The sequence below is a fragment of the Phacochoerus africanus genome, chromosome X, assembly GCF_016906955.1.
Source record: "Phacochoerus africanus isolate WHEZ1 chromosome X, ROS_Pafr_v1, whole genome shotgun sequence".
Classification (NCBI taxonomy): domain Eukaryota; kingdom Metazoa; phylum Chordata; class Mammalia; order Artiodactyla; family Suidae; genus Phacochoerus; species Phacochoerus africanus.
The window spans coordinates 8344563-8367122 of record NC_062560.1 but is presented as its reverse complement, the minus strand read 5'-3'; the positions used below and the strand labels follow the sequence as shown (position 1 = coordinate 8367122).

The 22560-nt window shown below is 51.1% G+C and overlaps 1 protein-coding gene across 1 annotated transcript in view; it reads left to right on the top strand.

Annotated features, from left to right (window-relative positions):
- GPR143 (G protein-coupled receptor 143) overlaps positions 1–22560 on the top strand; it is a 34406-nt gene that overhangs the window by 11253 nt on the left and 593 nt on the right. Inside the window, exons 4-8 of the mRNA XM_047765412.1 lie at positions 1237–1329; positions 3548–3657; positions 5842–5950; positions 7133–7250; positions 8504–8744. Of these exons, the coding sequence (XP_047621368.1) occupies positions 1237–1329; positions 3548–3657; positions 5842–5950; positions 7133–7250; positions 8504–8744 (671 nt within the window). The remainder of the gene's footprint in view (positions 1–1236; positions 1330–3547; positions 3658–5841; positions 5951–7132; positions 7251–8503; positions 8745–22560) is intronic.

Below are 22560 nucleotides of genomic sequence, written 5' to 3'. Positions count from 1 at the left end.
GCCCGGATGTGCAGGGAAGGGCCGCCGGGAACCAGAGAGCGTGTGGGCGGCACCACGTGGCCTCCCGGGAACCTGGCTGAGAAGGGTCTCCCTCCTCCTGCGCTGTCTCTTCCCTCCTGTCTCCTTGTACAAGGGCGTCCTTTCCCCCAGCCTGATGGCTCCCTTTGTCTACACAGCTGATCTTCAGAGTTAGAATCCTGATGAGTCTGGGGACACACTGTTGGCCAGATGTCTGGCACAGTTTTGAGCACCTCCGAGGGAGCCCTGGGGCCTGTTCCTTCCCATGGCACAAAAGACACAAACCGAGCAGCGCTGTATTGAAAGAGCCAGATAGGAGCTCCCGCTGTGGTGCAGGAGGTTAAGATCCAACTGTTCCAGCTCTGGTCTCTGTGAAGGCACAGGTCTCTGCAGAGGTGCAGGTTCCATCCCCAGCCTGGCGCAGTGGGTTAAAGGATCCGGTGTTGTCACAGCTGTGGCTCAGCTTCAATCCCTGGCCCGGGAACTTCTATGTGTCATGGGGCCATTTTTTAAAAAAAAAGCCAGATAGCTCTGCACGTGCTCGGGTCGTCTGTGGTCCTGACCCCATCTGCAAGGCTTGCTGCCTCGAGTCTTTCGAGGTATGGGATGGGGGCTGTGGGGAGCACAGAGGTGGAGGGCAGAGATGGCAGCTAGGACATAAGGGGAACGCTGCAGGGAGGGGGGGTAAGCTAGGAAGCCTCCCTGCTCTCCTGGAACATGGAATAACCACCCAGTTCTTGGAGAGCTTCTTCTTGGTTTGGGCTGAGTGTTGAGACACTCCTGTGTTAGGTAGGAGCTGACTCTGGGCAGGCTGAGGCTGGGAGCACCGTGCTGACAGGGGGAGCCGGGCTCTCAGGAGGACTTGGAGGTGTCCTGTCTCGCTCCCCTTCACCGGAGAGCCTCGGGTCGAATGCGAGAAGCCCCCTTCACCTTGAGAGCCTTAGGTCGGGTGAGAGAAGCCAGATGCAAAAGACCACGTCATGTGTGGGTCCGTTTAGTGAAACGTCCGGAAGAGGCAGATGCATAGAGGCAGAGAGAGGTTGCCAGGCACCGGGGGCAGGAGTGATGGGGTAGGACGGCTTCCTGGTCTGGACTTTCCTTTGGGGCTGATGAGGAACTGCATACAGGTGTGGTTGCACAACGCTGTGCACCTACTGAATGCCTCAGGGTTGTTGATGGCACCTCGGGTGGGGCTGCCCCTGCTCCTTCCTCTCCTAGCACCATCCTGCTGTACCACATGATGGCCTGGGGCTTGGCTGCGCTGCTCTGCGTGGAGGGAGCGTTCATGCTCTACTACCCTTCCATGGCCAGGTAAGCACCCCCCCACACAAGCCCACTCCCCAACCCCTGCACCCCTGGTGTGTCCTCTTGCAGGAAGTGCTGGCCCTGCCCGCGTGGGCACCTGGTGGGCAGGCTGTGTTCATCCATTGACCACTCAGCCTTGCACCTGGAGTTAGTGTCCCAGCCTCTGCCTGTCATGTGCGTGTGGGTGGCTGCCTGGCAGGGTGGATGCAGAGCTGTGGGTGCCTCTCCGCCAATCCGCCTGGGTGCCAGGCTCTAGGCGTCCCCTCCAGATTGACGCAGCCTTCCACTGCCCACTCTTTAACCTGTATTCTTCCAACCACCTTCCTGTGGGGAAGCAGGTGAGGGCAGCATCTTTAGAATGAGGTCGAGATGGTTGGAAGACAAAGGCTCGCGCCTGGAAGAGCCAATTTGAAGCCTCTGCTGGTTGCACTGTTCTCACACCTCCTCTATCCTGTGCTCTTCTGGACACAGACACTGGGACGTGTGGCCTCTGAGCGTGTTTTTGGCCTTTCTTCAAGTTTAAAATCCACCAGGGCAACCATTTGTAAAGCTTCAGGTTCCCTCCAAGGATATATACCCTAATGGTCAAGGGAAAACTGAAAAAAGGAGCTCGGACATTGTCTCTTTGTGATCTCAGGGCGGTGTAGACCAGGCATCTGCATAGCACGTCCCTCGGGTCCCACCCGGCCCTCTGCTTGCCCTTGTAAATAAAGTTTTATTGGCACACAGCCGTGCTCACTTGCAAAGTGAGTGCCTTTGTCTATGGCTGCTTTCACACATTAGAGGAGTTTTGCCAGAGGCTGTGAGGGGTTCTGAAGCGCAGACTCTTTGCTGTCTGGTCCTTCACAGAACACGTCTGCTGATGGTGGTGTAGAGCATTTCTCCCTCTTCTTTTTTGATTTCTTACAGCCTCTTGTTGAGGCGTTTCCCTTGGCGTGGCTGTGTGTGGCCTTGTGGACAGAGACCAGCTCCAGGCCTCTGTCACGCTCTCCCCAGAAACCTTAAAAGGACAAATCCAGGATGAGCTGCTCTTACAGGGGAAAGGGCTTATCGGAAAGGGCATTTTTATCACTCACATCCACCTGAGGGGTCCTGGGCGCAAGGCAGCCGTGGCTGCGGGGTCTGCGGTGCCTGTGGTCTTCCCTCGGCCGCCCCTGAAGCATCTTCATCCTCCACTGTCTCTGTCTTCATGGCCCGCGAGCCCGCTCCAGGCTCCCGCCCTCACTCTTGTCCCAGCCTCCGCGTTCGTCTTTCCCTCCTCTGGTTCCCCTAGCTCCCCTCAAGCCCTTCCAGACCAGTGTAGCTTTCACAGTGGAAGAGGAAAGCTTCTGCTAAAAAGAAGGTAGCATTCCAAGGTGGCGGTGGGATCCTTAGGGCAACGAAAGACGGGCACCACATTGCTTTTGCCTGTTTTTTTACCCCTGCATTTTCTGCCACTTTCCCCCTTCTGGCGCGAGCATTCCATGCACCGAAAAGCCAGTGCTGGCCTTTTATCCTTCTTCCTCTGGCGGCCACAGGGCTGCTCCCTCCTCTGCGTTTCCACCTCCTCTTGGGTCAGGCGGAGCAACCTACCCTCTGCGTTGGACCCCCCTCGGCCACTGTCCATGCATTCGGCAACTGACGGTTCCGCCTGGGTAACATAACCGCACCTGCCCCTCGGTGTCCCGTGTGGATGGGTGATTCCCACGGCCCGTCAGTACAAATCCTGGTCCTTCCCCCTGAAAAGAACCGGCGGACATGATTATCCACAAGCGTGAAGACACCTGCCCTGCGCAGTCTGAAGCCCGGGCATTTGGAGTTGATCAAGGGTAGAGCCTGGCTCTTACTTTCGAGGTCAGCCAGGCTTAGCGCGCAGGGCGGGGGAATGAGGGCTCAAAACCTCGCTGTTCACTGAGTGCCTTTGTCTGGCCTGAACTGTGTGGTTTCTGTGAAGAGTCCCAGTGGGGAGCTGAGAGGGGGAAGCACCATCCCAGAGTCTGGCCTTTCTTTACCTTTTCCCAGCAGGGAATTTTAAAAGCGCCCCCATGTAGGAGACTGACCCCCTTCTTCTTCTGCGATGTGTGGCTTGTCTGCAGACACGAGCCACGAAGCAGATTGCCTTTGAGCAGAGTCGGAAGCTCTGTGCAATTCCCTTCTCGCCCCTCCTGCCTCGGCTCCCGGCTAAGGCAGCGTCTGCCAGGCAGAGCTTCGTTTTGTCGAGACTGACTTGGCTTCCCCTCCTCAGGTGTGACAGGGGTCTGGAGCACACCATCCCCCACTATGTCACCACCTACTTCCCACTGCTGCTTGTCCTCGTGGCCAACCCCATCCTGTTTCGCAAGACGGTGACTGCAGGTATATCACAGGCAGGGGCTCCGGGGCCAGGTGGTGGTGGGCGGCCCCTGGTCTTGGGCTCAGGGATCATCTAGGACCACCGACCTCATGCGGCATCTTGCAGAGACAGGAGCAGAGGAGGTCCGGGCGGGGAACGGAGTCGGTTTCCCCCACGAATGGGAGCAGCGCTGTGACGGGCTGTCCGCCTTCTCTGCCAGCATGTGTCAGCTCAAAGTAGGGGCCGAGGAGACTTCTCTCTTCCGTCCGGTCTCGTCCTGAGTCTGCCCTGGCCAGGCCTGGGGTGGCCTTGGAAGCCTGTGGAGGGGAGACGGGAGCTGAAGAGGAAAGGGGAGCCCAGGGGAAGGGACGGATGTGAACCTAGTGGTGGTGGGCACACCCCCCCCCCCGCCCGCAACCTTGATGTGTGGGGCTGTATCTTTTCCCCTTGGGGCAGGAAACAGGAAGGAGAGCACGGGAAATGAGTCAGATGCAGGGGTACTAACTGGATAAGCGGGATGTCGTGAGTCAGCAGAAGGTACTAGAAAGAACCTCCGGGCTCAGGCAGGGACCGGCATTCCAGCCCCCACCCCATCCTCAAGGAAGCGTGACCTGGGGCAGGTCTCCAGGGACCTGGGGCTGTGTGTGGCTCCCTCAAGGCACAATAAGGCAACCCATCTTCACAGAAAGGCTGAGGGCAGGACTTTAAAACAAGTCAAGTCCCCCCCACTAGGAAGAGGCAATCGCTGTGGCTCTCTGGGTCACGTTTTTCCTATCTTCATTTGAAACTAGTACATTAAATATAGCCCCCGCCCCAACAAAATTGCATTAAAAATAATGATTCCATTATATCAAGCAGGTGAACATGACTTTTACAAAAAGGACTAGAAAGAAAGACACTAAGATGCTAAGAGTGGTTGTCTCTGAGTGGGCCCTGGGTCAGTAATTCTCTTCTAAACTTTAACTAAATTAATTATTTAGTTTTCATTATTTTAGGGCCACGCCCGTGGCATATAGAGGTTCCCAGGCTAGGTATCGAATCGGAGCTACAACTGCTGGCCTGTGCCACAGCCACAGCAACGCCGGACCCTCAACCCACTGAGTGAGGCAGGGATCAAACCCACATCCTCATGCATACTCGTTGGGTTTGTTGCCGCTGAGCCACAACAGGAACTCCTAAACTTTTAAGTTATTTATGTATTTATTATTTTTTTGGCCACAACCACTGCCTGCAGCAATTCCTAGGCCAGAGATCAAAGCCACACCCCAGCAATGACCTGAGCTGGATCTTTAACCCACCGTACCACCAAGAAACGCCTAAATTTTTTATATTTTCCAAGTTGTCTACAAGGAAACGTGTTAAATCCCTCCACATTCGAAAAGAGCGAGTGTGCATTTTTCTAATAAAAAATATAAATCATTGAAAATAGAGTTCCTGGGGCGTTCCTGTCATGGCGCAGTGGAAACGAACCCGACTAGGAACCATGAGGTTGTGGGTTCCATCCCTGGCCTCACTCGATGGATTAAGGATCCGGCATTGCCGTGAGCCGTGGTGTAGGTCACAGACACGGCTCAGACTGGTGTTACTGTGGCTGTGGTGTAGGCCGGCAGCCGCAGTTCCGATTTTCCAATTGGACACCTAGCCTGGGAACCTCCATATGCCGCAGGTGCCACCCTAAAAGGATGAAAAGACAAAAAAAAAAAGAAAAAAGAAAGAAAGAAAATAGAGTTCCTGAACTAGGAAAGTGCAGCCACATCCGGAGCTTAATTAATAGCACGGGACCAATGTGGATTTCTTCCTGGTGGCTGCGGTGACTGGGGCGGGGTGGGGGGGTGTAAGATGGTACCTTTGGGGGAAGCTGGGTCTAGGCGTCCGGGAACTGATCTTTGCAGATCTTATGTAAATCTCAAATTATTTCAAAGCAAATGTTTAAAAACCAATACATTCTCTGGTGTCCATGAGAACCGCACGGTGGCAGCTGTGAGGACAACAGGGCCGTGTCCTGCTGGCTTAGTGCGCCTCTGGCTTTGGTTACAGGCTCCCATCTGCTCTGCTGCTCTTTCCCTGGTGGGGGGGGGGAGCTCTGGTCTTTGCTTCAGATGGACAGACCCGGAAGTGGGGGGCGGTGGGGTAGGGGAGGGAGCATCTCCACTGGACGTAAATAATGGAATAAATAGTTACACACGGTTCTTCCCTCGTCTTTGCAGTGGCCTCTTTACTAAAAGGAAGACAAGGAGTTTACACAGAGAACGAGAGGCGGATGGGAGCTGTGATCAAGACCCGATTTTTCAAAATAATGCTGGTTTTCATTATTTGGTAATATTTCTTCTTCTTTTTCTTTTTAAAAAAACCAAAAAACAAGACACAAAACTGTCCCTGGGAAGGGATGTGCAAACCACGTGTCACTGGCTTTTCCAAGTGTGACCTGAACATTCCAAAGGGAAGGGTCTTTAGAAAGGAAATCTTTGAAACTTGTGCCTTTTGAGGAAATGCTCGCGAGGCAGGAAGGCAAGTTCTGCCATCCGTGAACTGCTGGAAAGATACTCAAATCTATTCATATGACGTAAAAAGCTGTTACATCAAAAAGTCCCGAGTTTAGTCTTGATACACCCCCCCCCCGGCCCTGCCCCACAACCATATGCATCCGGTGTTTTGTCCCGCTGCTCACACTCAAAGTGCTCCCTCGCCGCTTCTCAAGCCACCCATTTGCATCCAGCTTGACCCCAGGATTCCCGCGTCTGGGACACAAGGTCAGGCGCACATCTTTGGGGTGGTGACGCACGGCTCAGGCCAGCAGGTAGAGAGCGGCTTCCTCTCCTGGGCAACCCTCCATCACAGGTACTCTCCGAACAGACCTGCAACCAGCACAGAGGAGACTGGAATCAAAAGACCCTTTGCTGCGGTGAAGGGATGCTTCGCCCAACAGGGCGTGCCTTTGTGCTGTTAATAATTTATCCGACGGCGAGGAGGTGTGTTTGCACCTTCTCTCACGCGAGACATACATGACCTCCCTCTAAAAATCCCCTGTGCTTGCTATCACCCACCGACCAATAGCAACCTCAAAAAATTCAGACATAAAATGCCAGGATTTACATTGGTACAACACCGTAAATCGACTACACTTAAAAAAAATGCCAAATAAAAGAACATGCCAAGACTTGTTTTGGCATCCATCTGAACGCTAGCTTTGTTTTCTAAGGGAGAATGCATTCTGGATGATTTGATCTGGGCTGGAACCTCACACCTGCTGTGGTGTTGGGTTCCCCTGGTGGAGGGGAGCTGCTGGGCTTCGCTTCAGATGGACAGACCCGGAAGTGGGGGGGGGGCGTGGGGGGAGGGGAGGGAGCATCTCCGACAGCAGGTGGCGCCTCCTTCCTGCTGAAGTGGTCGCCTCTGCAGGACTTCTAGGTCTTGCTAGACATGATGCCTGATGCCCAGCCCTCAAGACGGATTCTGTGGCGTGTTCTCTTTACCCGTGGACCGTTTTCTTTCCAACAGTTGGCTGTCAAACATCATCAATGAAAGCCTTTTATTCTATCTTGAAATGCAGCCAGATATCAGTGGAGCCTCTTTGAAACAGGTCCGAATTGCAGCCAAGACCACGTGGTTCATTATGGTAGGTCCATCTTGATTGAAAATCTTCTCGGAAAAAACAAACAGAAGAATAAAAACCACTCCCAAGTATGATGTATATGCCACTTAAATATGTAGTTGGCGGTGTTCCTGGGGAACCTACATCTGGCCTCCGTCCACCAGCTAACTAGTCTCATTCACTGCTGGGATCGTTATTAAGTGGGTATGTCGGACGCTGGTAAAGCCATTTGGCAAGTGTACAAACCTTTTGGGGAAACTTGAAATATCAGCAGATTTATCCTGAAGAAATATTTCTGACTGAAAAAGCCATGGGGAGGAAGATAGTCCTTATAACATTATCTACGATTATAAAGAATTCTAGAAATGCAGATTTTTTAAAAAGGGAGTGGTTAAGTAAATTATGATCTTTGATCTTGATGGAATGTTATGTGCATATTAAAAATGACAATTACGGAATGTAGTATTAAGTGAAAAATGCCAGGACCTAAAAATTACCCAAATCACAACTACCTGATGACTTTTTTCCATGTATGAAAAAATGTTGACTAGCGATACCTAAATGATAATCAGGTGGGAAGACCATGGTAGATTTACCCCAGTGTTTTCATTATATTGCATTTGCAAAACAAAAATCCACACATGAGCTGTTGATGGGGAGGGACACGGTACCCTCCACAGAATTAACTCTCGTGCTGCTTCAGAGTCGGGGGAATGTGGGTGCCTGAAATGCCTCCATCCCTGTGCTGTGGGTCTTTTGTACGGACCCCACGTACGGGGAGGGAGGTCGGCCAGCCTCAGGGTGAGCCTCAGGCGCCTTTGTGAAATCTGATTCCCGTGCGAGTGCAGGTGGCGAGCTCCTGTGTCTTTGCTGGAAAGCTCGGCCAGGCCGGGGTACAGACGGTCCTGTGCAACCCCCTTGCTGCTCCCCTTTCCCTTCTCTGCCACGGTCCGTCTCCTCCAGACCCGCCCCCCCCCGCCCCTATCTTAAGGCACCTCTGAAGGCCCAGCACCTCCAGCCAATATCTGGGCCCAAACCCACCAACCCCCAAGTCCCAGTGAGGCCAGCCCCTTGGGCACGGAGATCCCCGTCCTCCTCCCCCATCCCCCTCTGGCCCCGCCCCCGCTCCCCCCGCCTCATCTCCCTCGGCTCCTACGGGTCCCCTCTGGCCCCGCCCCTTCCCCTCCGCCCCTCCCTCCACCCCGCCCACGTGCTCAGCCCCGCCCCCTCCCCCTCTGCCCCGCCCTGACCCACCATCTCTTTGTCCTCCCTCCCAGGGGATCCTGAACCCAGCCCAAGGGTTCCTCTTGTCTCTGGCCTTCTATGGCTGGACAGGCTGCAGCGTGGATTTCCAGTCTCCCCGGAAAGAGATCCAGTGGGACTCCATGACGACCTCGGCCGCCGAGCGGGCCCAGCCGTCCCCGGGGGGCTCCCGCGAGCCCCGGGAAAGCCCTGCCCGCGGGAAGGTGCGGACAGGCGGGCACACGTCCGACGAGGCCTTGAGCTTGCTGTCCGAAGGTAAGGGCCCTCCGCCGGGCAGGCGGCCAGGGCGGGGACCCAGGGCTCCCCGCAAGTCCTTTGTCGCACGACGAGGCGGCTGGTGTGGAGGTTTCTGTCCCGACGTCTGTAACCTGCTTTAGGGTGTGAATGGAACGTTACACTGTTCATCTTGCATCTCATCATCCACCTGTCCTTTTAATATCACGGTGGGGTCTTTATTGTGTTAGTTAGCCTTGTATTGTGTTAGTGCTAACTCGCTCTTCCTTGGGCTGGATGGCATTAATTTTTTCTTTTTTTTTTATGACTGCACCCGTGGCATATGGAAGTTCTTGGCCAGGTGTTGCAGCTGTAACACCAGATCCTTTAACCCACTTCGCCAGGCTGGGGTTAAACCCATGCCTGTGTAGCAACCAGAGTTGCTGCACTCGGATTCTTAACCCACTGCACCATGGCAGGAATTCCATGGATGACATTTTGAATATGACATCAACTGTCACTTCAGAACCATCACTAACATTTGCTGTAAGGCAGGAGACTGGAGGACAGGACCTCTGTAGACTCTAAGTACTGTTTGGTTTGCCCAGCTCACTCGGGGTGGCATTAAAGATGAAATGCCAGTCGTCCAGTACTGGCTCTTCTAATCTATCCTTTTTATTTCAGGACTTGCACTGTGGTCTTCAAACTCTGTGCTCTTTTCATTAAAAAAAAATTTTTTTCCCCTCTTTTTAGGGCTGCACCTGTGGCATATGGAGGTTCCCAGGCTAGAGGTCCAATTTGAGCTGCAGCTGCTGGCCTACACCACAGCCACGGCAACTCGGGATCTGAGCCACGTCTGCAACCTACACCACAGTTCATGGCAATGCCAGATCCTTTACCCACTGAGTGAGGCCAGGGATCAAACCTGCGTCCTCATGGATACTAGTCAGATTTCTTTCCGCTGAGCCACAATGGGAACTCCTCTGTGCTCTTTTTAAATTCCTGTTCATCTTATTTGGGATTAGGTCCATTAACCCAACTGATGAGGAAGAAGAAAGTATCAGTTCAAGGCCCAAATAATGTTTCTCTAAAGATTATCATTTACTGGACTATTACATATATTTTATATTTATATATTCATGTATATCTTTTTATATATAAATCTATTATATAGATGTTTCATTAAACATACTGTAACCTTGTAATTTATCATGTGCTGTATACTCTGAATTTACTCTTACAAAAACCTCATTTATATCCTAATCAAGATGAGTCAGAGAAAGAGTAATAACCAGACCTGTGATCCTTACTCTGAGTTACATCTCAATGTCACTGTTACAGAACTGATTAATAATTTTACCCTCCCTCGTCCACACAGATTTTATCCCCCTCGGTCTTGAGTAAACATTTTGCTGATAGCATTGAGTATCGAGCTTGAAAACTCCTTGCAAGAAGAGAGCACATGTTTGCAGCCCCTCCCCTGGGGGTCAGGGGCTTGGGTTCCCACCAATGCTCCTTGGGGAGGAGGCCACCTCGCCCCTTCTTCTGTCCCTATGAGGCCTTGAAGCCTGTCCCCATTCCCATTTTATTTCACTGGGGCTGGTTAAAACCAGCTTTACCGGAGTTCCCGTCGTGGCGCAGTGGTTAACGAATCCGACTAGGAACCATGAGGTTGCGGGTTCGGTCCCTGCCCCTGCTCAGTGGGTTAACGATCCGGCGTTGCCGTGAGCTGTGGTGTAGGTTGCAGACGCGGCTCGGATCCCACGTTGCTGTGGCTCTGGCGTAGGCTGGTGGCTACAGCTCCGATTCGACCCCTAGCCTGGGAACCTCCATATGCCACGGGAGCGGCCCAAAGAAATAGCAAAAAGACAAAAAAAAAAAAAAAACAAAAAAACAAACCCAGCTTTACCTAGAATGACACACACTGCTGGTGTCACCGTGCAGGCCAGGTACCATCTGGCACTCATTTCCAACACCCGACCATTGCACCTGGTAAAGACCTAGGAGTTTGTAAGAGCAGTGGGTTTTCTTGGAGTTCCCTGGTGGCTCAGCTGGTTAAGGATCTGACATTGTCACTGCTGTGGCATGGGTTTGATTCCTGCCCAGGAACTTCCACATGAGCCTCGAGTGTGGCCAAAGGACCCCCCAAAGTCAAAAAAAAAAAAAAAAGAAAAAACAAACCCAATTGTATATATAGTTTTGGCCACACCTGAGGCCACAGCAGTGACAATGCTAGATCCCTAACCTGCTGAGCCACCAGGAAACTCCAATGTTAAATTGCACATTTTTGAAGGAAAATTGGTAGCAGCTCATGATTCCACAAGGCCTAAGGGTCATTAAGCGTTAAAGAATTCTTGGAGTTCCCATCGTGGCTCAGTGGTAACGAACCCAACTAATACCCATGAGGACGTGAGTTTGATCCCAGGCCTTGCTCAGTGGATTAAGATCTGGCGTTGCCATGAGCTGTGGTGCAGGTCGCTGACGCAGCTCGGATCCCATGTTGCTGTGGCTGTGGTGTAGGCCAGCAGTTACAGCTCTGATGTGACCCCTAGCCTGGGAACTTGCATATGCTGTGGGTGTGGCCCTGAAAAGACAAAAAAAAAAAAAAAAAGAATTCTTAGTCATGGAAGAGTTGGAATGCTATGTCAAATACGTCCCAAAAGGGCGGAGACCTTCTGAAACATTTTTTTACAGAGATTTCATAATGAGTAAGCACTTTCTCTGAAGAGTAGCAACGCTTGTTAAGCTTATTAGCAGCGAGGTGACATGTGACCGCAGTAAGAGGAACGGATGTGGCACACAAAAGCCGTCACGATAACCTCCAGGACGAAGGCTCGGCACCTGGGCAGAGGACTGTTCATCTCGGCCTCCTCCCGACAGCCTGAGGACTAGCCCTTCCTGCAAATCTCACGTAGTGTTTCTTGACCTGTACTAGGGTGCCAACCATAGTGATCCTTCTAAGAGTAAAGAGATCTGTGTGGCCTGTGCTTAGATAGTGCCAGGACCCAGTGGGCCTTCAATAAATGCTGACTCTGGAGTTCCCGCTGTGGTGCAACGGGATCAGTGGCATCTCTGGAGCCCTGGGACGCAGGTTCAATCCTTGGCCCAGAACGTGGGTTAAGGATCCAGCAAGGCCACAGCTGTGGCGTTAAGTTGCACCTGTGGCTTGGATCCGATCTCTGGCTGGGAGCTCCACATGCCACAGGACAGCAAAAAAAAAAAAAAAAAAAAAAAGCTTACTAGTAAGAATAACTGTTATATTGCATATTCATAATCTGAGGGTAAAAATGGAGAGCGAATGTTGGTGAGGAGCAGAAAAGGCCGTGAAAGTTTCCAGTCTGTGCCGATGAGGTCAAGGCCGAGCCATCTGGGCTGCTGGCAGCCGACTCCTGTCCTTATACCCAAAGGGCTGGGCAGCCCTCTCTTCTAAGGCGGTGCTCTTGGAAGTGAGATGCTGCTGGCTTAGTCTGGCCTTTCTCCTGCTCTCCAGGCTCTTGGCTCCTGGTCTCTGAGTCAAGGCAGAGAGCGATTCCTAATACAGAACAGACTGTTACGTGGGGGAGAAAAGCCCAGAGATATGAACTCGAAGCAGGAAGCACAGTTAGGCTTCTCCCTGTTTGCACTGTTAAGATGAAGCCGGACTTGTTTATCACATCCTTAAGCCTCGACCACTTTCGGATTCACTCCAAGGCCAAGAGGTGTGCACAGAGCCTGTGTTACGGAAGTATCTGAAGTGGTGTCTGGTACTTACTAGGCACTTCAGTTAATTGAATTTGAACTTCAACAAATATTCATGGAGGGTCTGCGATATGGCTAACACCATTTTAGCTGGGGGGGGAGGGGGGGAGGGTCCCTGAGACATACCAGGTATGAAACTTAACAGATAAGTACTATTTGATTTTTTACTCTAAAAAGTCTGAGGAGTTCCCGTCGGCGGAAATGAATCTGAAACATCCATGAGGACGCAGGTTTGATCCCTGGCCGCACTCAGTGGGTTAAGGATCCGCCGTTGCCCTGAGCTGTGGTGTAGGCTGCAGACGCAGCTCAGATTCCGAGGGGCTGTGGCTGTGGTGGTGTAGGCAGCTGCAGTTCCGATGGGACCCCTAACCTGGGAACCTCCATATGCTGCAGGTGCGGCCCTAAAAAGACAAACCAACAAACAAAACAAAACAAAAGTCTGAAGTGTTAAAGGGACACAGAAAAGGCAGGGCCTGCTTTGGTTTTGACTCAGCGTGTGTTTGTGGGGGGTGATGTTAATTCACACTGGGTCTTGCGCCTGAGACTCTGGGAGACGACAAAGCCCAGAGACGCTGTGTGTTGATTTAGGGCGGAAGGTCTGTATGTTTTTTGGCGGTGCCCGCAGCAGGGTATTTATTTATGCGAAGCTGGAGAGGCAGGTTGGGAACAGATAATGAAAGGGTTTTACAGATTCTGCTAAGGCGTCTGCACTTTCTCTCATGGCCAGTCAAAGGCCGGCGGAGGTTTTTAAGTGGAGGTGTGGGAGGATTGATGTGATGCTCCGGCTTTGTGACCATGGCAACACTTGTAACGTTGAGGAGATCTGTGTATTAATTCCTTATGAGAACTTTGTTCCAAATATCATCTTTATTAAGGAATCAGAATTTCCCTAGGGTCTAAAAAGTCAAGAAGAAAGTTTTTGTATCTGCTTCTCGCAGATACAAAAACCTGGTTGGTTTTTATCGTATGTAAGAACAGGAGCCCACCCTAAAACACTATTTCCTCCTTCCATGAGCTTTACAAGGTTTAGTGTCAAATCCGCGGCCCCCCTTTAACCAGGACGCTGTCCTCCGTGCTCAAGAGGGAAAGGTTCTGGCCGTCCCTGCACATAGGGGCGTGCCTCTGGATGAGGGCGGGGCCACCAAGGAGATGGGGGTGTGGCCCTGGTGGGCGGGGCCACAAAGGGGTGTGTCCTAGGCAGAGGCCTGTTGGGAGGGGCTTTGGAGCGCAGGCCTTCCCTGCTGTGGCCAAGGAGAGGGGGTAGGGCCGAGGCTGTGGACGAGGTGTATCAGGAAATAAGGACAGTGGTCAGTGGGTAGGGCTGTGGGGAGATGGGGGAGTTTGTGGTTAGAATAGGGCACAGGTAGTGAGTCCCCAGGTAGGTGGCTTGTGGCCTATCTGGAACACAGTGGATGGAAGTGAGGGGTGTAACTGTATCTCTCCCACAATGGCCTTTTCTCTCCCATGGTTCTGTCTTTCCCACAATTCCCGGGTTGTCCCACAGTTCTCCAGTTCTCTTAGGATTCTGTCTTTCCCACAATTCCCCTTTCTCTACCTTAACCCATGTTGTTCCCACAATTCCCTTTTCTCTGCCATTAGCCCTTGTCTCTGCTACAATACATGATCCCATAACTTGTTTGCACAATTCCATGTTTCTTCCAAATTCCTCTCCCATGAGCCATTGTCTTTCCCACAATTCCTCTGTTCTCCAACACCCTTTTTTTTTCTTCAAAATTTTCTGTTTCCTGCAATTTCCCACTCCCCCTATGATTCTGTATTCATCCTTGTCTCTTAGGAATCCCCCTTTCTTCAGCAAATGTGTTTCTGCCACATTCTCTGACCCCCCCAATATTTTGTCTCATAACTATCTCTCCAAATTCTCCATTCTCCCTCATAATCCTTCTCTTCTGCTATACCCTGTCTCTCCTAGAGTCTCCCACAATTACTCTTTATCTCCCATAACCTATCTCTCCCATTATTCCTTACATCTCCCAAAATACACTTCCCTTCTCCCTCACAATTCTGTCTTTCCTACAATTTTTTCTCTGGCCTATAATTCTCCATTTCCTCCCACAACTTCATCTTTCCCACAATTCCCCATTTCTCCCGCAATTCTGCATAATATGCCACAGTTCCACACTTCTCCTACAATTCCCTCTGTCGCATAATCCTCCAGTTTTTCCCATAATTACTATTCCATTTCAAAATTCACCTACAATTCCTTGATTTTCCCACAATGCCCCATTCTCCCCCCTAATCCTTTGTGTTTCCCACAATTCTACCTCTCCCAGAATTTTTTTCTTCCCCACAATTCCTTATTCTCTCTCATAATCCCTTGCTTTCCTATAATCCCCCCTCCCATAATCCCTTGTCTTTCCCACAATGCCCCATTCTTTCCCACAATTCTTTTTCTCCCACAATTCTTTTCTCTTATGTTCCCCATAATTCCTTATTCTCTCCCATAATACCTTGCTTTCCAATAATCCATGCTCGCTCCCATAATCCCTTGTTTCACCCACAATTCTTCTTTTTTTTTTTTTTTTGTCTTTTTGCTATTTCTTTGGGCTGCTCCCATGGCAATATGGAAGTTCCCAGGCTAGGGGTTCCAATCAGAGCCGGAGCCACCAGCCTACGCCAGAGCCAAAGCAACGCGGGATCCGAGCAGCGTCTGCGACCTACACCACAGCTCACGGCAACGCCAGATGGTTAACCCACTGAGCAAGGGCAGGGATCGAACCCACAACCTCATGGTTCCTAGTCGGATTCGTTAACCACTGCGCCACGACGGGAACTCCACAATTCTTCTTTTCAATAATTCTTGGTTCTTTGTTGTCACTCTCATATCACCATTTTCTCTTCTAGGATTCTAACACATGCCATTTCTTCTGCCATTTTCTCTGTTCTCCCCACATCTTTTTCTTTAATGTAATTGCCTGTTGGCACCACAATTTTTAAATCTTACCCACAATCCCCTTTCTCATAACTTCTTGCCTTTCCACAGTTCCACACCTCCCACAATTCCTCTTTCTCTTACAACCTCTTGTCTTTTCCACAATTCTACACTTCTCCCACAGTTCGTCAGTCTCCATTAGTCCCTTGTGTCCCATGATGCTGTTTTCCCCACAATCCCATATTCTCCCACAATTAGCCCTTCTCTCCCATAATCCTGTTTCCCACAACCCCTCATTTTCTCCTATAACCTTTTGCCTTTCCCATAATTCCTCATACTCTCCCATAACTTTTTCTTTCCCGCAATGCCGCCATCCTCTCCCTTTGTGTTTCCCATAATTCTTCATTCTCTCCCACAGTCGTTTGCTTTCTCACAATCCCTCTATCCCATAGTCCCTCGTCTTTCCCACAATTCCTCATTTCACCCAGAAGTCTTTCTACTCTCACACAATTTCTCTTTTCAACAATTCTTGGTTCTTTGACATCACGCTCATATCATTTATTTTGTCTTTCAGGATTCCATTTTTTACCACTTCCCGTTTCATCTGCCATTTTCTCTGCTCTGTTCAAATTTTTTCTTTTCTGCAATTGCCTGTTCACACCACAATTCTTCATTCTTACCCACAATCCCGTTTTTTCATAACCTTTGCCCTTCCCAATGTCCACACTTCTCCCACAATTCTTAATTCTCCCCATAGTCCCTTGTGCTCCCCACAATGTTGTTTACCCCACAATTCCTTATCCCCCCACAATTCCCCATCCCCCCACAATTCCCCATTCTCTTCCATAATCCTTTGTCTTTCCCACAATTATTCTTTCTCTTCCAGAATCCTTTGTGTTCCCCATAATTCCTCCTTCTCTCCCACAACCCCTTGCTTTCCCACAATTCCTCTTTTTAACAATTTTTTTTTTTTTGGTCACTAACATTTCACTATTTTCTTTTCTAGGACTCTTTGTTCTATCACTTTACATTTCTTCTGCCATTTTTCTCAGCTTTGTCCACAATTTTTTCTTTTCCACAATTGCTTTTTCACACCACAATTCTTCAGTCTTACCCACAATCCTTTCTCATAACCTTTGTCTTTCCCATAATTCCACACTTCTCCCACAATTCCTCATTCTTCCCCAATCTCTTGTGTTTCCCACAATGCTCTGTGTTTCCCACAATGCCGGATTCCCTCCCCATAATTCTCCATTCTCTCTCACAAGCCCATGTTTCTCACAATCCCCCATTCTCTCCCGTAATCCCCTGTCTTTCCCACAATTCCTCCCTTCAGCAATTCTTGGTTCTCTGTAGTCACTCTCATATCACCATTTTCTTTTCTAGGATTCTTTTTGTGACCACATTCCATTTCTTCTGCAATTTTCTCTGTTCTGTCCAGATTTTTCTTTTCCACAATCTCTTGTTCACATCACAATTCTTTAGTCTTACCAACAAACCCCTTCCTCATAACCTCTTGCCTTTCCCACAATTCCACATTCTCCCCATAATCCCACCTGTATCCCACAATGCTCTATTTTCCCCACAATTCCAATTTAACCCACAATTCTGCACCTCCCCAATTCTCCATCTTTCCCACAATTCTGATTTCTTCCCACAAGCCCTTTCATTTCCCACAGCTCCCTATTCTTTCCCATAATTCCACACTTCTCCCACAATTCTCCATTCTCTCCCACAACCCTGTTTTCCATAATCACCCGCCCTCCCATAAGTCCTTCTCTTTCCCACAATTCCTCATTTTCCCCCGAAGTCTCTCTTCTGTCCTGTGATTCCTCTCTCTGCTTTCTCACAGGTTTTTTTTTTTTGTCTTTTTTAGGGCCACACCCGTGGCACATGGAGGTTTCCAGGCTAGGTGTCTAATTGGAGCAGTAGCTGCCATCCTATGCTACAGCCACAGCAATGCCAGATCTAAGCTGCATCTGCAACTTACACCGCAGCCCACGGCAATGCTGGATCCTTAACCCAATGAGTGAGGCCAGGGATCAAACCCGCAACCTCATGGTTCCTCGTCGGATTGTTTCCGCTGCGCCACAACGGGAACTCCGACAAGTGTTGTTTGTTGTCACTTTCGCCTCACCATTTTCTCTTCTAGGATTTTGTTTTTTATTGGATCCTATTTTTTTCTGCAGTTATTTTTCACAATTCTTCAGTCACCCACAATCCCTCATCTTCCCAATTCCTCTTTTTCCACAATTCTTCATACTCTCCCATAATTCCCTTTCTCCCATAGTTCCCCCATTCTTTTCCACGATTCCCCTGTCCTGCAATTTTCTGTTCTCTCCCATAAGCCCTTGTTTCTCCTACAATTCCCCACTGCTCCCACAGTTCACTTTCCAACTGTCTTTCCTACAATTTCTTATTTCCCCCAGAAGTCCCTATTCTTTCTCACATTTCCCCTCTTCTCCCCTAATTCTCCATGTTCTCCCACAATTGTCTTTCCCACAATTCCACACCTCTCCCACAGTGCTCTATTTTGCCCCAATTCCATGCCTTTCCCACAACTCCTTGTCTTTCCCACAATTCTCTGTACTCTCCCAACCGCCCTTCTGTCCCATAATTCGTTCTCTCCCCCAATTCTTGGTTGTTTTCTCTCACAGATCTCCATTTTCTTCTACCATTCTGTTTTCCACTACAGTTCATTTCTTTTGCAATTGTTTCTCTTACAGTAGTTCTCTGTTCTCCCCAGGATTTTTTCTTTTCCGCAATTGCCTGTCTACTCCTCCAGTCTTTCCATCCCGTAAGCTCTTTTCCTCCAAAGGCTGTTTCTCCCCATATTCCCCACTTCTTCCACAATATCTGTATCTCTCACGGTTCCCTATCTTCTCCCACAATTCTGCGTTCTTCTGTGTCTCTCACCAACCTGCTTTCCTCAACAATTTAGTTTTCTACCATTTTCCATTTCTTCTACAATTGTTTCTCCAACAGCTTCCTGTTTTCCTCTTAGTTCCTTCTGTCTCACGGTTGCCATCTCCCACAGTTCTCCATTTTCCCCTAGAATCCCTTCCTCCTTGACTCCCCCATAATACTGTTTATCCTACAATTTCCTTTTCTCCCATATTGTTTTTTTGTCTTTTTGCTATTTCTTGGGCCGCTCCCGTGGCATATGGAGATTCCCAGGCTAGGGGTCGAATCGGAGCTGTAGCCACCAGCCTACGCCAGAGCCACAGCAACGCAGGATCCAAGCCGTGTCTGCAACCTACAGCACAGCTCATGGCAATGCCAGATCGTTAACCCACTGAGCAAGGGCAGGGACCGAACCCGCAACCTCATGGTTCCTAGTCGGATTCGTTAACCACTGCGCCACGACGGGAACTCCCATATTCTTTTTTTTTTTTGTCTTTTTCTCTTTCTAGGGCCACACCCGTGGCATATGCAGATTTCCAGGCTAGGGGTCTAATCGGAGCTGTGGCCATTGGCCTACACCACAGCCACAGCAATGTGGGATCCGAGCCGCATCTGCGACCTGCATCACAGCTCACGGCAACGCCAGATTCTTTGACCCACTGAGCGAGGCCAGGGGTCAGACCCGCAACATCATGGTTCCTAGTTGGATTCACTAACCCCTGAGCCACGATGGGAACTCCTTCTCCCATGATCTTTTGTCTTCCTCCCAGTGCCCCGTCTCCCCCACAGTACCCTCCTCTCCCATTTCGCTTCCCGCAGCTTCCTATTTTCTCCCACCGTTCTAGATTCGTCATGGTCTCTCATTAATTTGTTGGCTTCCGCTCTTCTGTTTCCTATCACATTCCCTCTCTCCAATGTTTTTTGTCCGAGAGGTTTCTGTTTTCCACGCCAAGTCCTTCTTTCTCACAGTTGCCTGTCCCTCACACTCCTCCCTCAGGATCCCAAGGCAGTGGCCTGGTCTTGCCCACAACCCTCTTTCTCCCGTCATTCTGGGATCTCTCCGCATCCCTGCCCCAAGGCTCTGTCCTTCCCCTTGGCACTCTTTCCCCCACGGTGCAATCTCTCCCACATTTCTCTGTCCTTTATTGTAAGGAGTGACAATTCCATCTCCCCAGATTCCCTCTCACACCGTTCCTCATTCTCGCCAGAATCCCCATTTTCTCAAAAGTCTGTTTTGCCCCGTGATCCCTTGTCTCCTCACAATTTTCTCATCTCCCACCACTTGGTTCCTTCCCGTTTCTTCCGCTCCCCCCATTCCATCCCCCGTTATTCTGTCCTCCCCACATGATTCTGCTGTTTCCCACCAGTCTTGCTTCTTTCCCCCAATTCCCTGTTCTTCCCCACGCATCCCCGTTTCTCTTTTCTTTCTCATATGTCTCATTCTCGTCTTCGGAACCTCTCTGCCATCCCTTGCCCTCCACGTAACCCCGGGGGGCGCCATGGGTTGCAGTTGCCAGAGGAATGGGCACGAGCACACAGCCCAGGGGCTTTGCAGGGCTAGACCTACTTCAGCACGTTGAAGGAGATGCATAGGCTCTCCGTGCCCCACGCTCAGTGGCCCCTGGTTGGGGTTTCTGACCTAGGGCTTCAAGGTTTTAAGGGATTCAAGAGCAGCAGCTGAGGGCGCAGGAGACGTCCATTGCGCCCTCCCAAACGTTAGATCTCCACGGGGCAGGGAAGTTCCCAAGAACCTTCTGGGCCTGCAAGGCTCATGAAAGGGAGTTGCTGGCAAGGGGCCTGGCCTTGGGCCCTGGGAGGGCAGCACCTGCGTGTCCTCAAGGACGCTCAGATGTTCACATCACCCCCTCCCCGGCCCAGTGGCCTTGCTGGCTTAGCTTCTCAGAGGCTTGCTCAGCCAGCACATTCTTTGTGCATCTTTCAGACTGACGGAAAGGTGGCCCCTGGTGCAGGCAGGGCAGGGTGGCTCAGCTCCTGCAGCCCTGCATCTTCTGCGGAGTCATGATGGCATGAAGGGGGTCTCCCTTGGGGAGCCCCGGGGTGGGGAAGGAAGCAGGAACTCCAAAGGAGCACAGGATGCAGGGTGCGCCCCCAAGGGCAAAGTCGCGCGGAGGGTCCTCAGCCCAGACCCGGATCATGAGCTGCCAAGGCCGCGGTGTGAAGCTCTGGCCTAGAGTCTTTTTGGAAAGACTGCAGAGACCGCACAACAGTTCCAGGAGCTCCTCCTGAACAGTGGGTGATGCTGCGTGAATCAAGCCTCTGGGAGGCGCCACCGGCCCCTCCAGCAGGCAGGCAGTTCCAGAACGGGATGCTCCCCACTGTCCCTTGTCCTCAGCAGAGCGGGGTCTTTGCTCCAGCAAAGAGTCCTCTCCCACCGTCCCGGGCGGTGACCCAGACTGTCCTCAGGCCTGGCTGCAGGGCCATGGCCATTGTGTCACTCCTTCCGTTCTTCTAAATTCCTTTACCCTCTCCTCGTGGGCGCATCACACTTGGTGTGACTCACTCACACCCACAGCCCAGACTCATCCAAATCCTGATCTGGGAGGAAGATCCCAGAGACTGCAGCCCCCAGGCCACTGGGGCGGCGGACCCGCAGTCCCACTCTTGATTTTTTGGGCTAATGGCGTCACTTCCTCCTGTAACTCAGGCATTTCCAAGCCCATCTACAATTTATCACCTCCTCTTTCCATATAATGCTCCATATGTGCTTCCCGTAGAATGACGTTTTTTCTTTTCTTTTCTTTCCTTTTCCGGCCACACTGAAGGCATATGGAAGTTCCCGGGCCGGGGACTGAATCTGAGCTGCAATGCTGGATCCTTAACCCACTGCGCCACAGTGGGAACTCTTTTGCTTCTAAGTGTCCTCCGAAACTCCTCATGTGTGTCTTCTTGGGTTGGGCTTGTGCCTGCCCTTCTTGGTACATTAGTCTCGATAAACACTCTCATGCTGCATTCGGACGGATGTCAAGGCAGTGAGCCCGCTGTGTTTACCCATTCATATCCATATCAGCATCGTTTATCGAGCACCTTCTATGTGTCAGGGGCAGTGTGAGGCACGGCTAACACTATGGTGACTCAAAGAATCAGATGCCCTGTCCACTGGGGCTCTCCATTCTAGTGGCGGAGACAGAATGAAAACCACGAGTAATCATAGGACAGTCAAGGCAGCAGGAAGTGCTATGAAGAGAAACAGACCCAGAGGGGGCAGGAGAGGGGGTGGTTCTACATGGGAGTCCTGGACGCCTCCTTGAGGATAAGATAACATTTGACTTGAGGCCTGAATGAGGGCTGGGAGTGAGCCCTGCGAGGACCTGGAGAGCTTCAGAGACAGAAGAAGAGATGGGCAAAGGTCCTGTGGCAGGACTGAGTGGGGCGTGAGGGAAGCCAGGGCGCCGCCAGGCTGGGAGTGAGCCGAGGGCCGTGGGGAGGAGGCTGCAGTGGTCGGTGGGGCCTCTCGGTGAGGCAGCTCGGATTCCGAGATTTTCATGAAGGGCAGTCACTTGCCTCACTTCCCTCACACATTGGAAAAGGCCCCCGTTCTTTGGGTCTTCCGTCTCTGCGCTCCCAACGCACAACCTAGAACCTAGAACAGCAGGCTCACCTGGATATCTGCAGAAGGCAAGAACAGTTCTGGAGGAAGGCGTGTTATTGCGGTGGATGAACACACCTCCAAGATTACTCTTTTGCCAGGGGTTAGGTGTGCTTTTGTTCTGATTGTTTTGTTTTGCTTTTTACTTTTTTTTTAGGGCTGTAGCTGCGGCATATGTTGGTTCCCAGATCCAATCGGAGCTACAGCTGCCGGCCTACACCACAGCAATGCTGGATCCAAGCTGCGTCTGCCACCTACACCACAGCTCATGGTAACACCAGATCTTTAACCCTCTGAGCCAGGCCAGGGATTGAACCCACAACTTCATGGTTCCTCGTTGGATTCGCTTCCGCTGCGCCACAGCAGGAACCCCTGCTTTCATTCTGCTTGTTACCTACACCCCTTCCCCATGTGGCATCATCTGTGAGAAGGCAGTTCTTCATTTTAGTAAGAGGTGCCCCTTGAGCACCTGCTGGAATTGGGTGCAGGTGGGGGCAGGGCAACCATGGAGCCCCACTGACCGAGTGACCCGAGGGCAGCTGTGCCCGCAGTCACCGGTGCACTGTGACATCCTGCTTCCCCGACTTCGACAGCACATGTCACAGGGCTCCGGTTTCCCCTGTGGTCTGCAGCATCCAGTACTTTGGCTGGGACCCGGTGCACTGCCCTGCACGAGGCTGGGAGGAAAGAAGGTGGGATGGACACAGAATCCTGCGTCC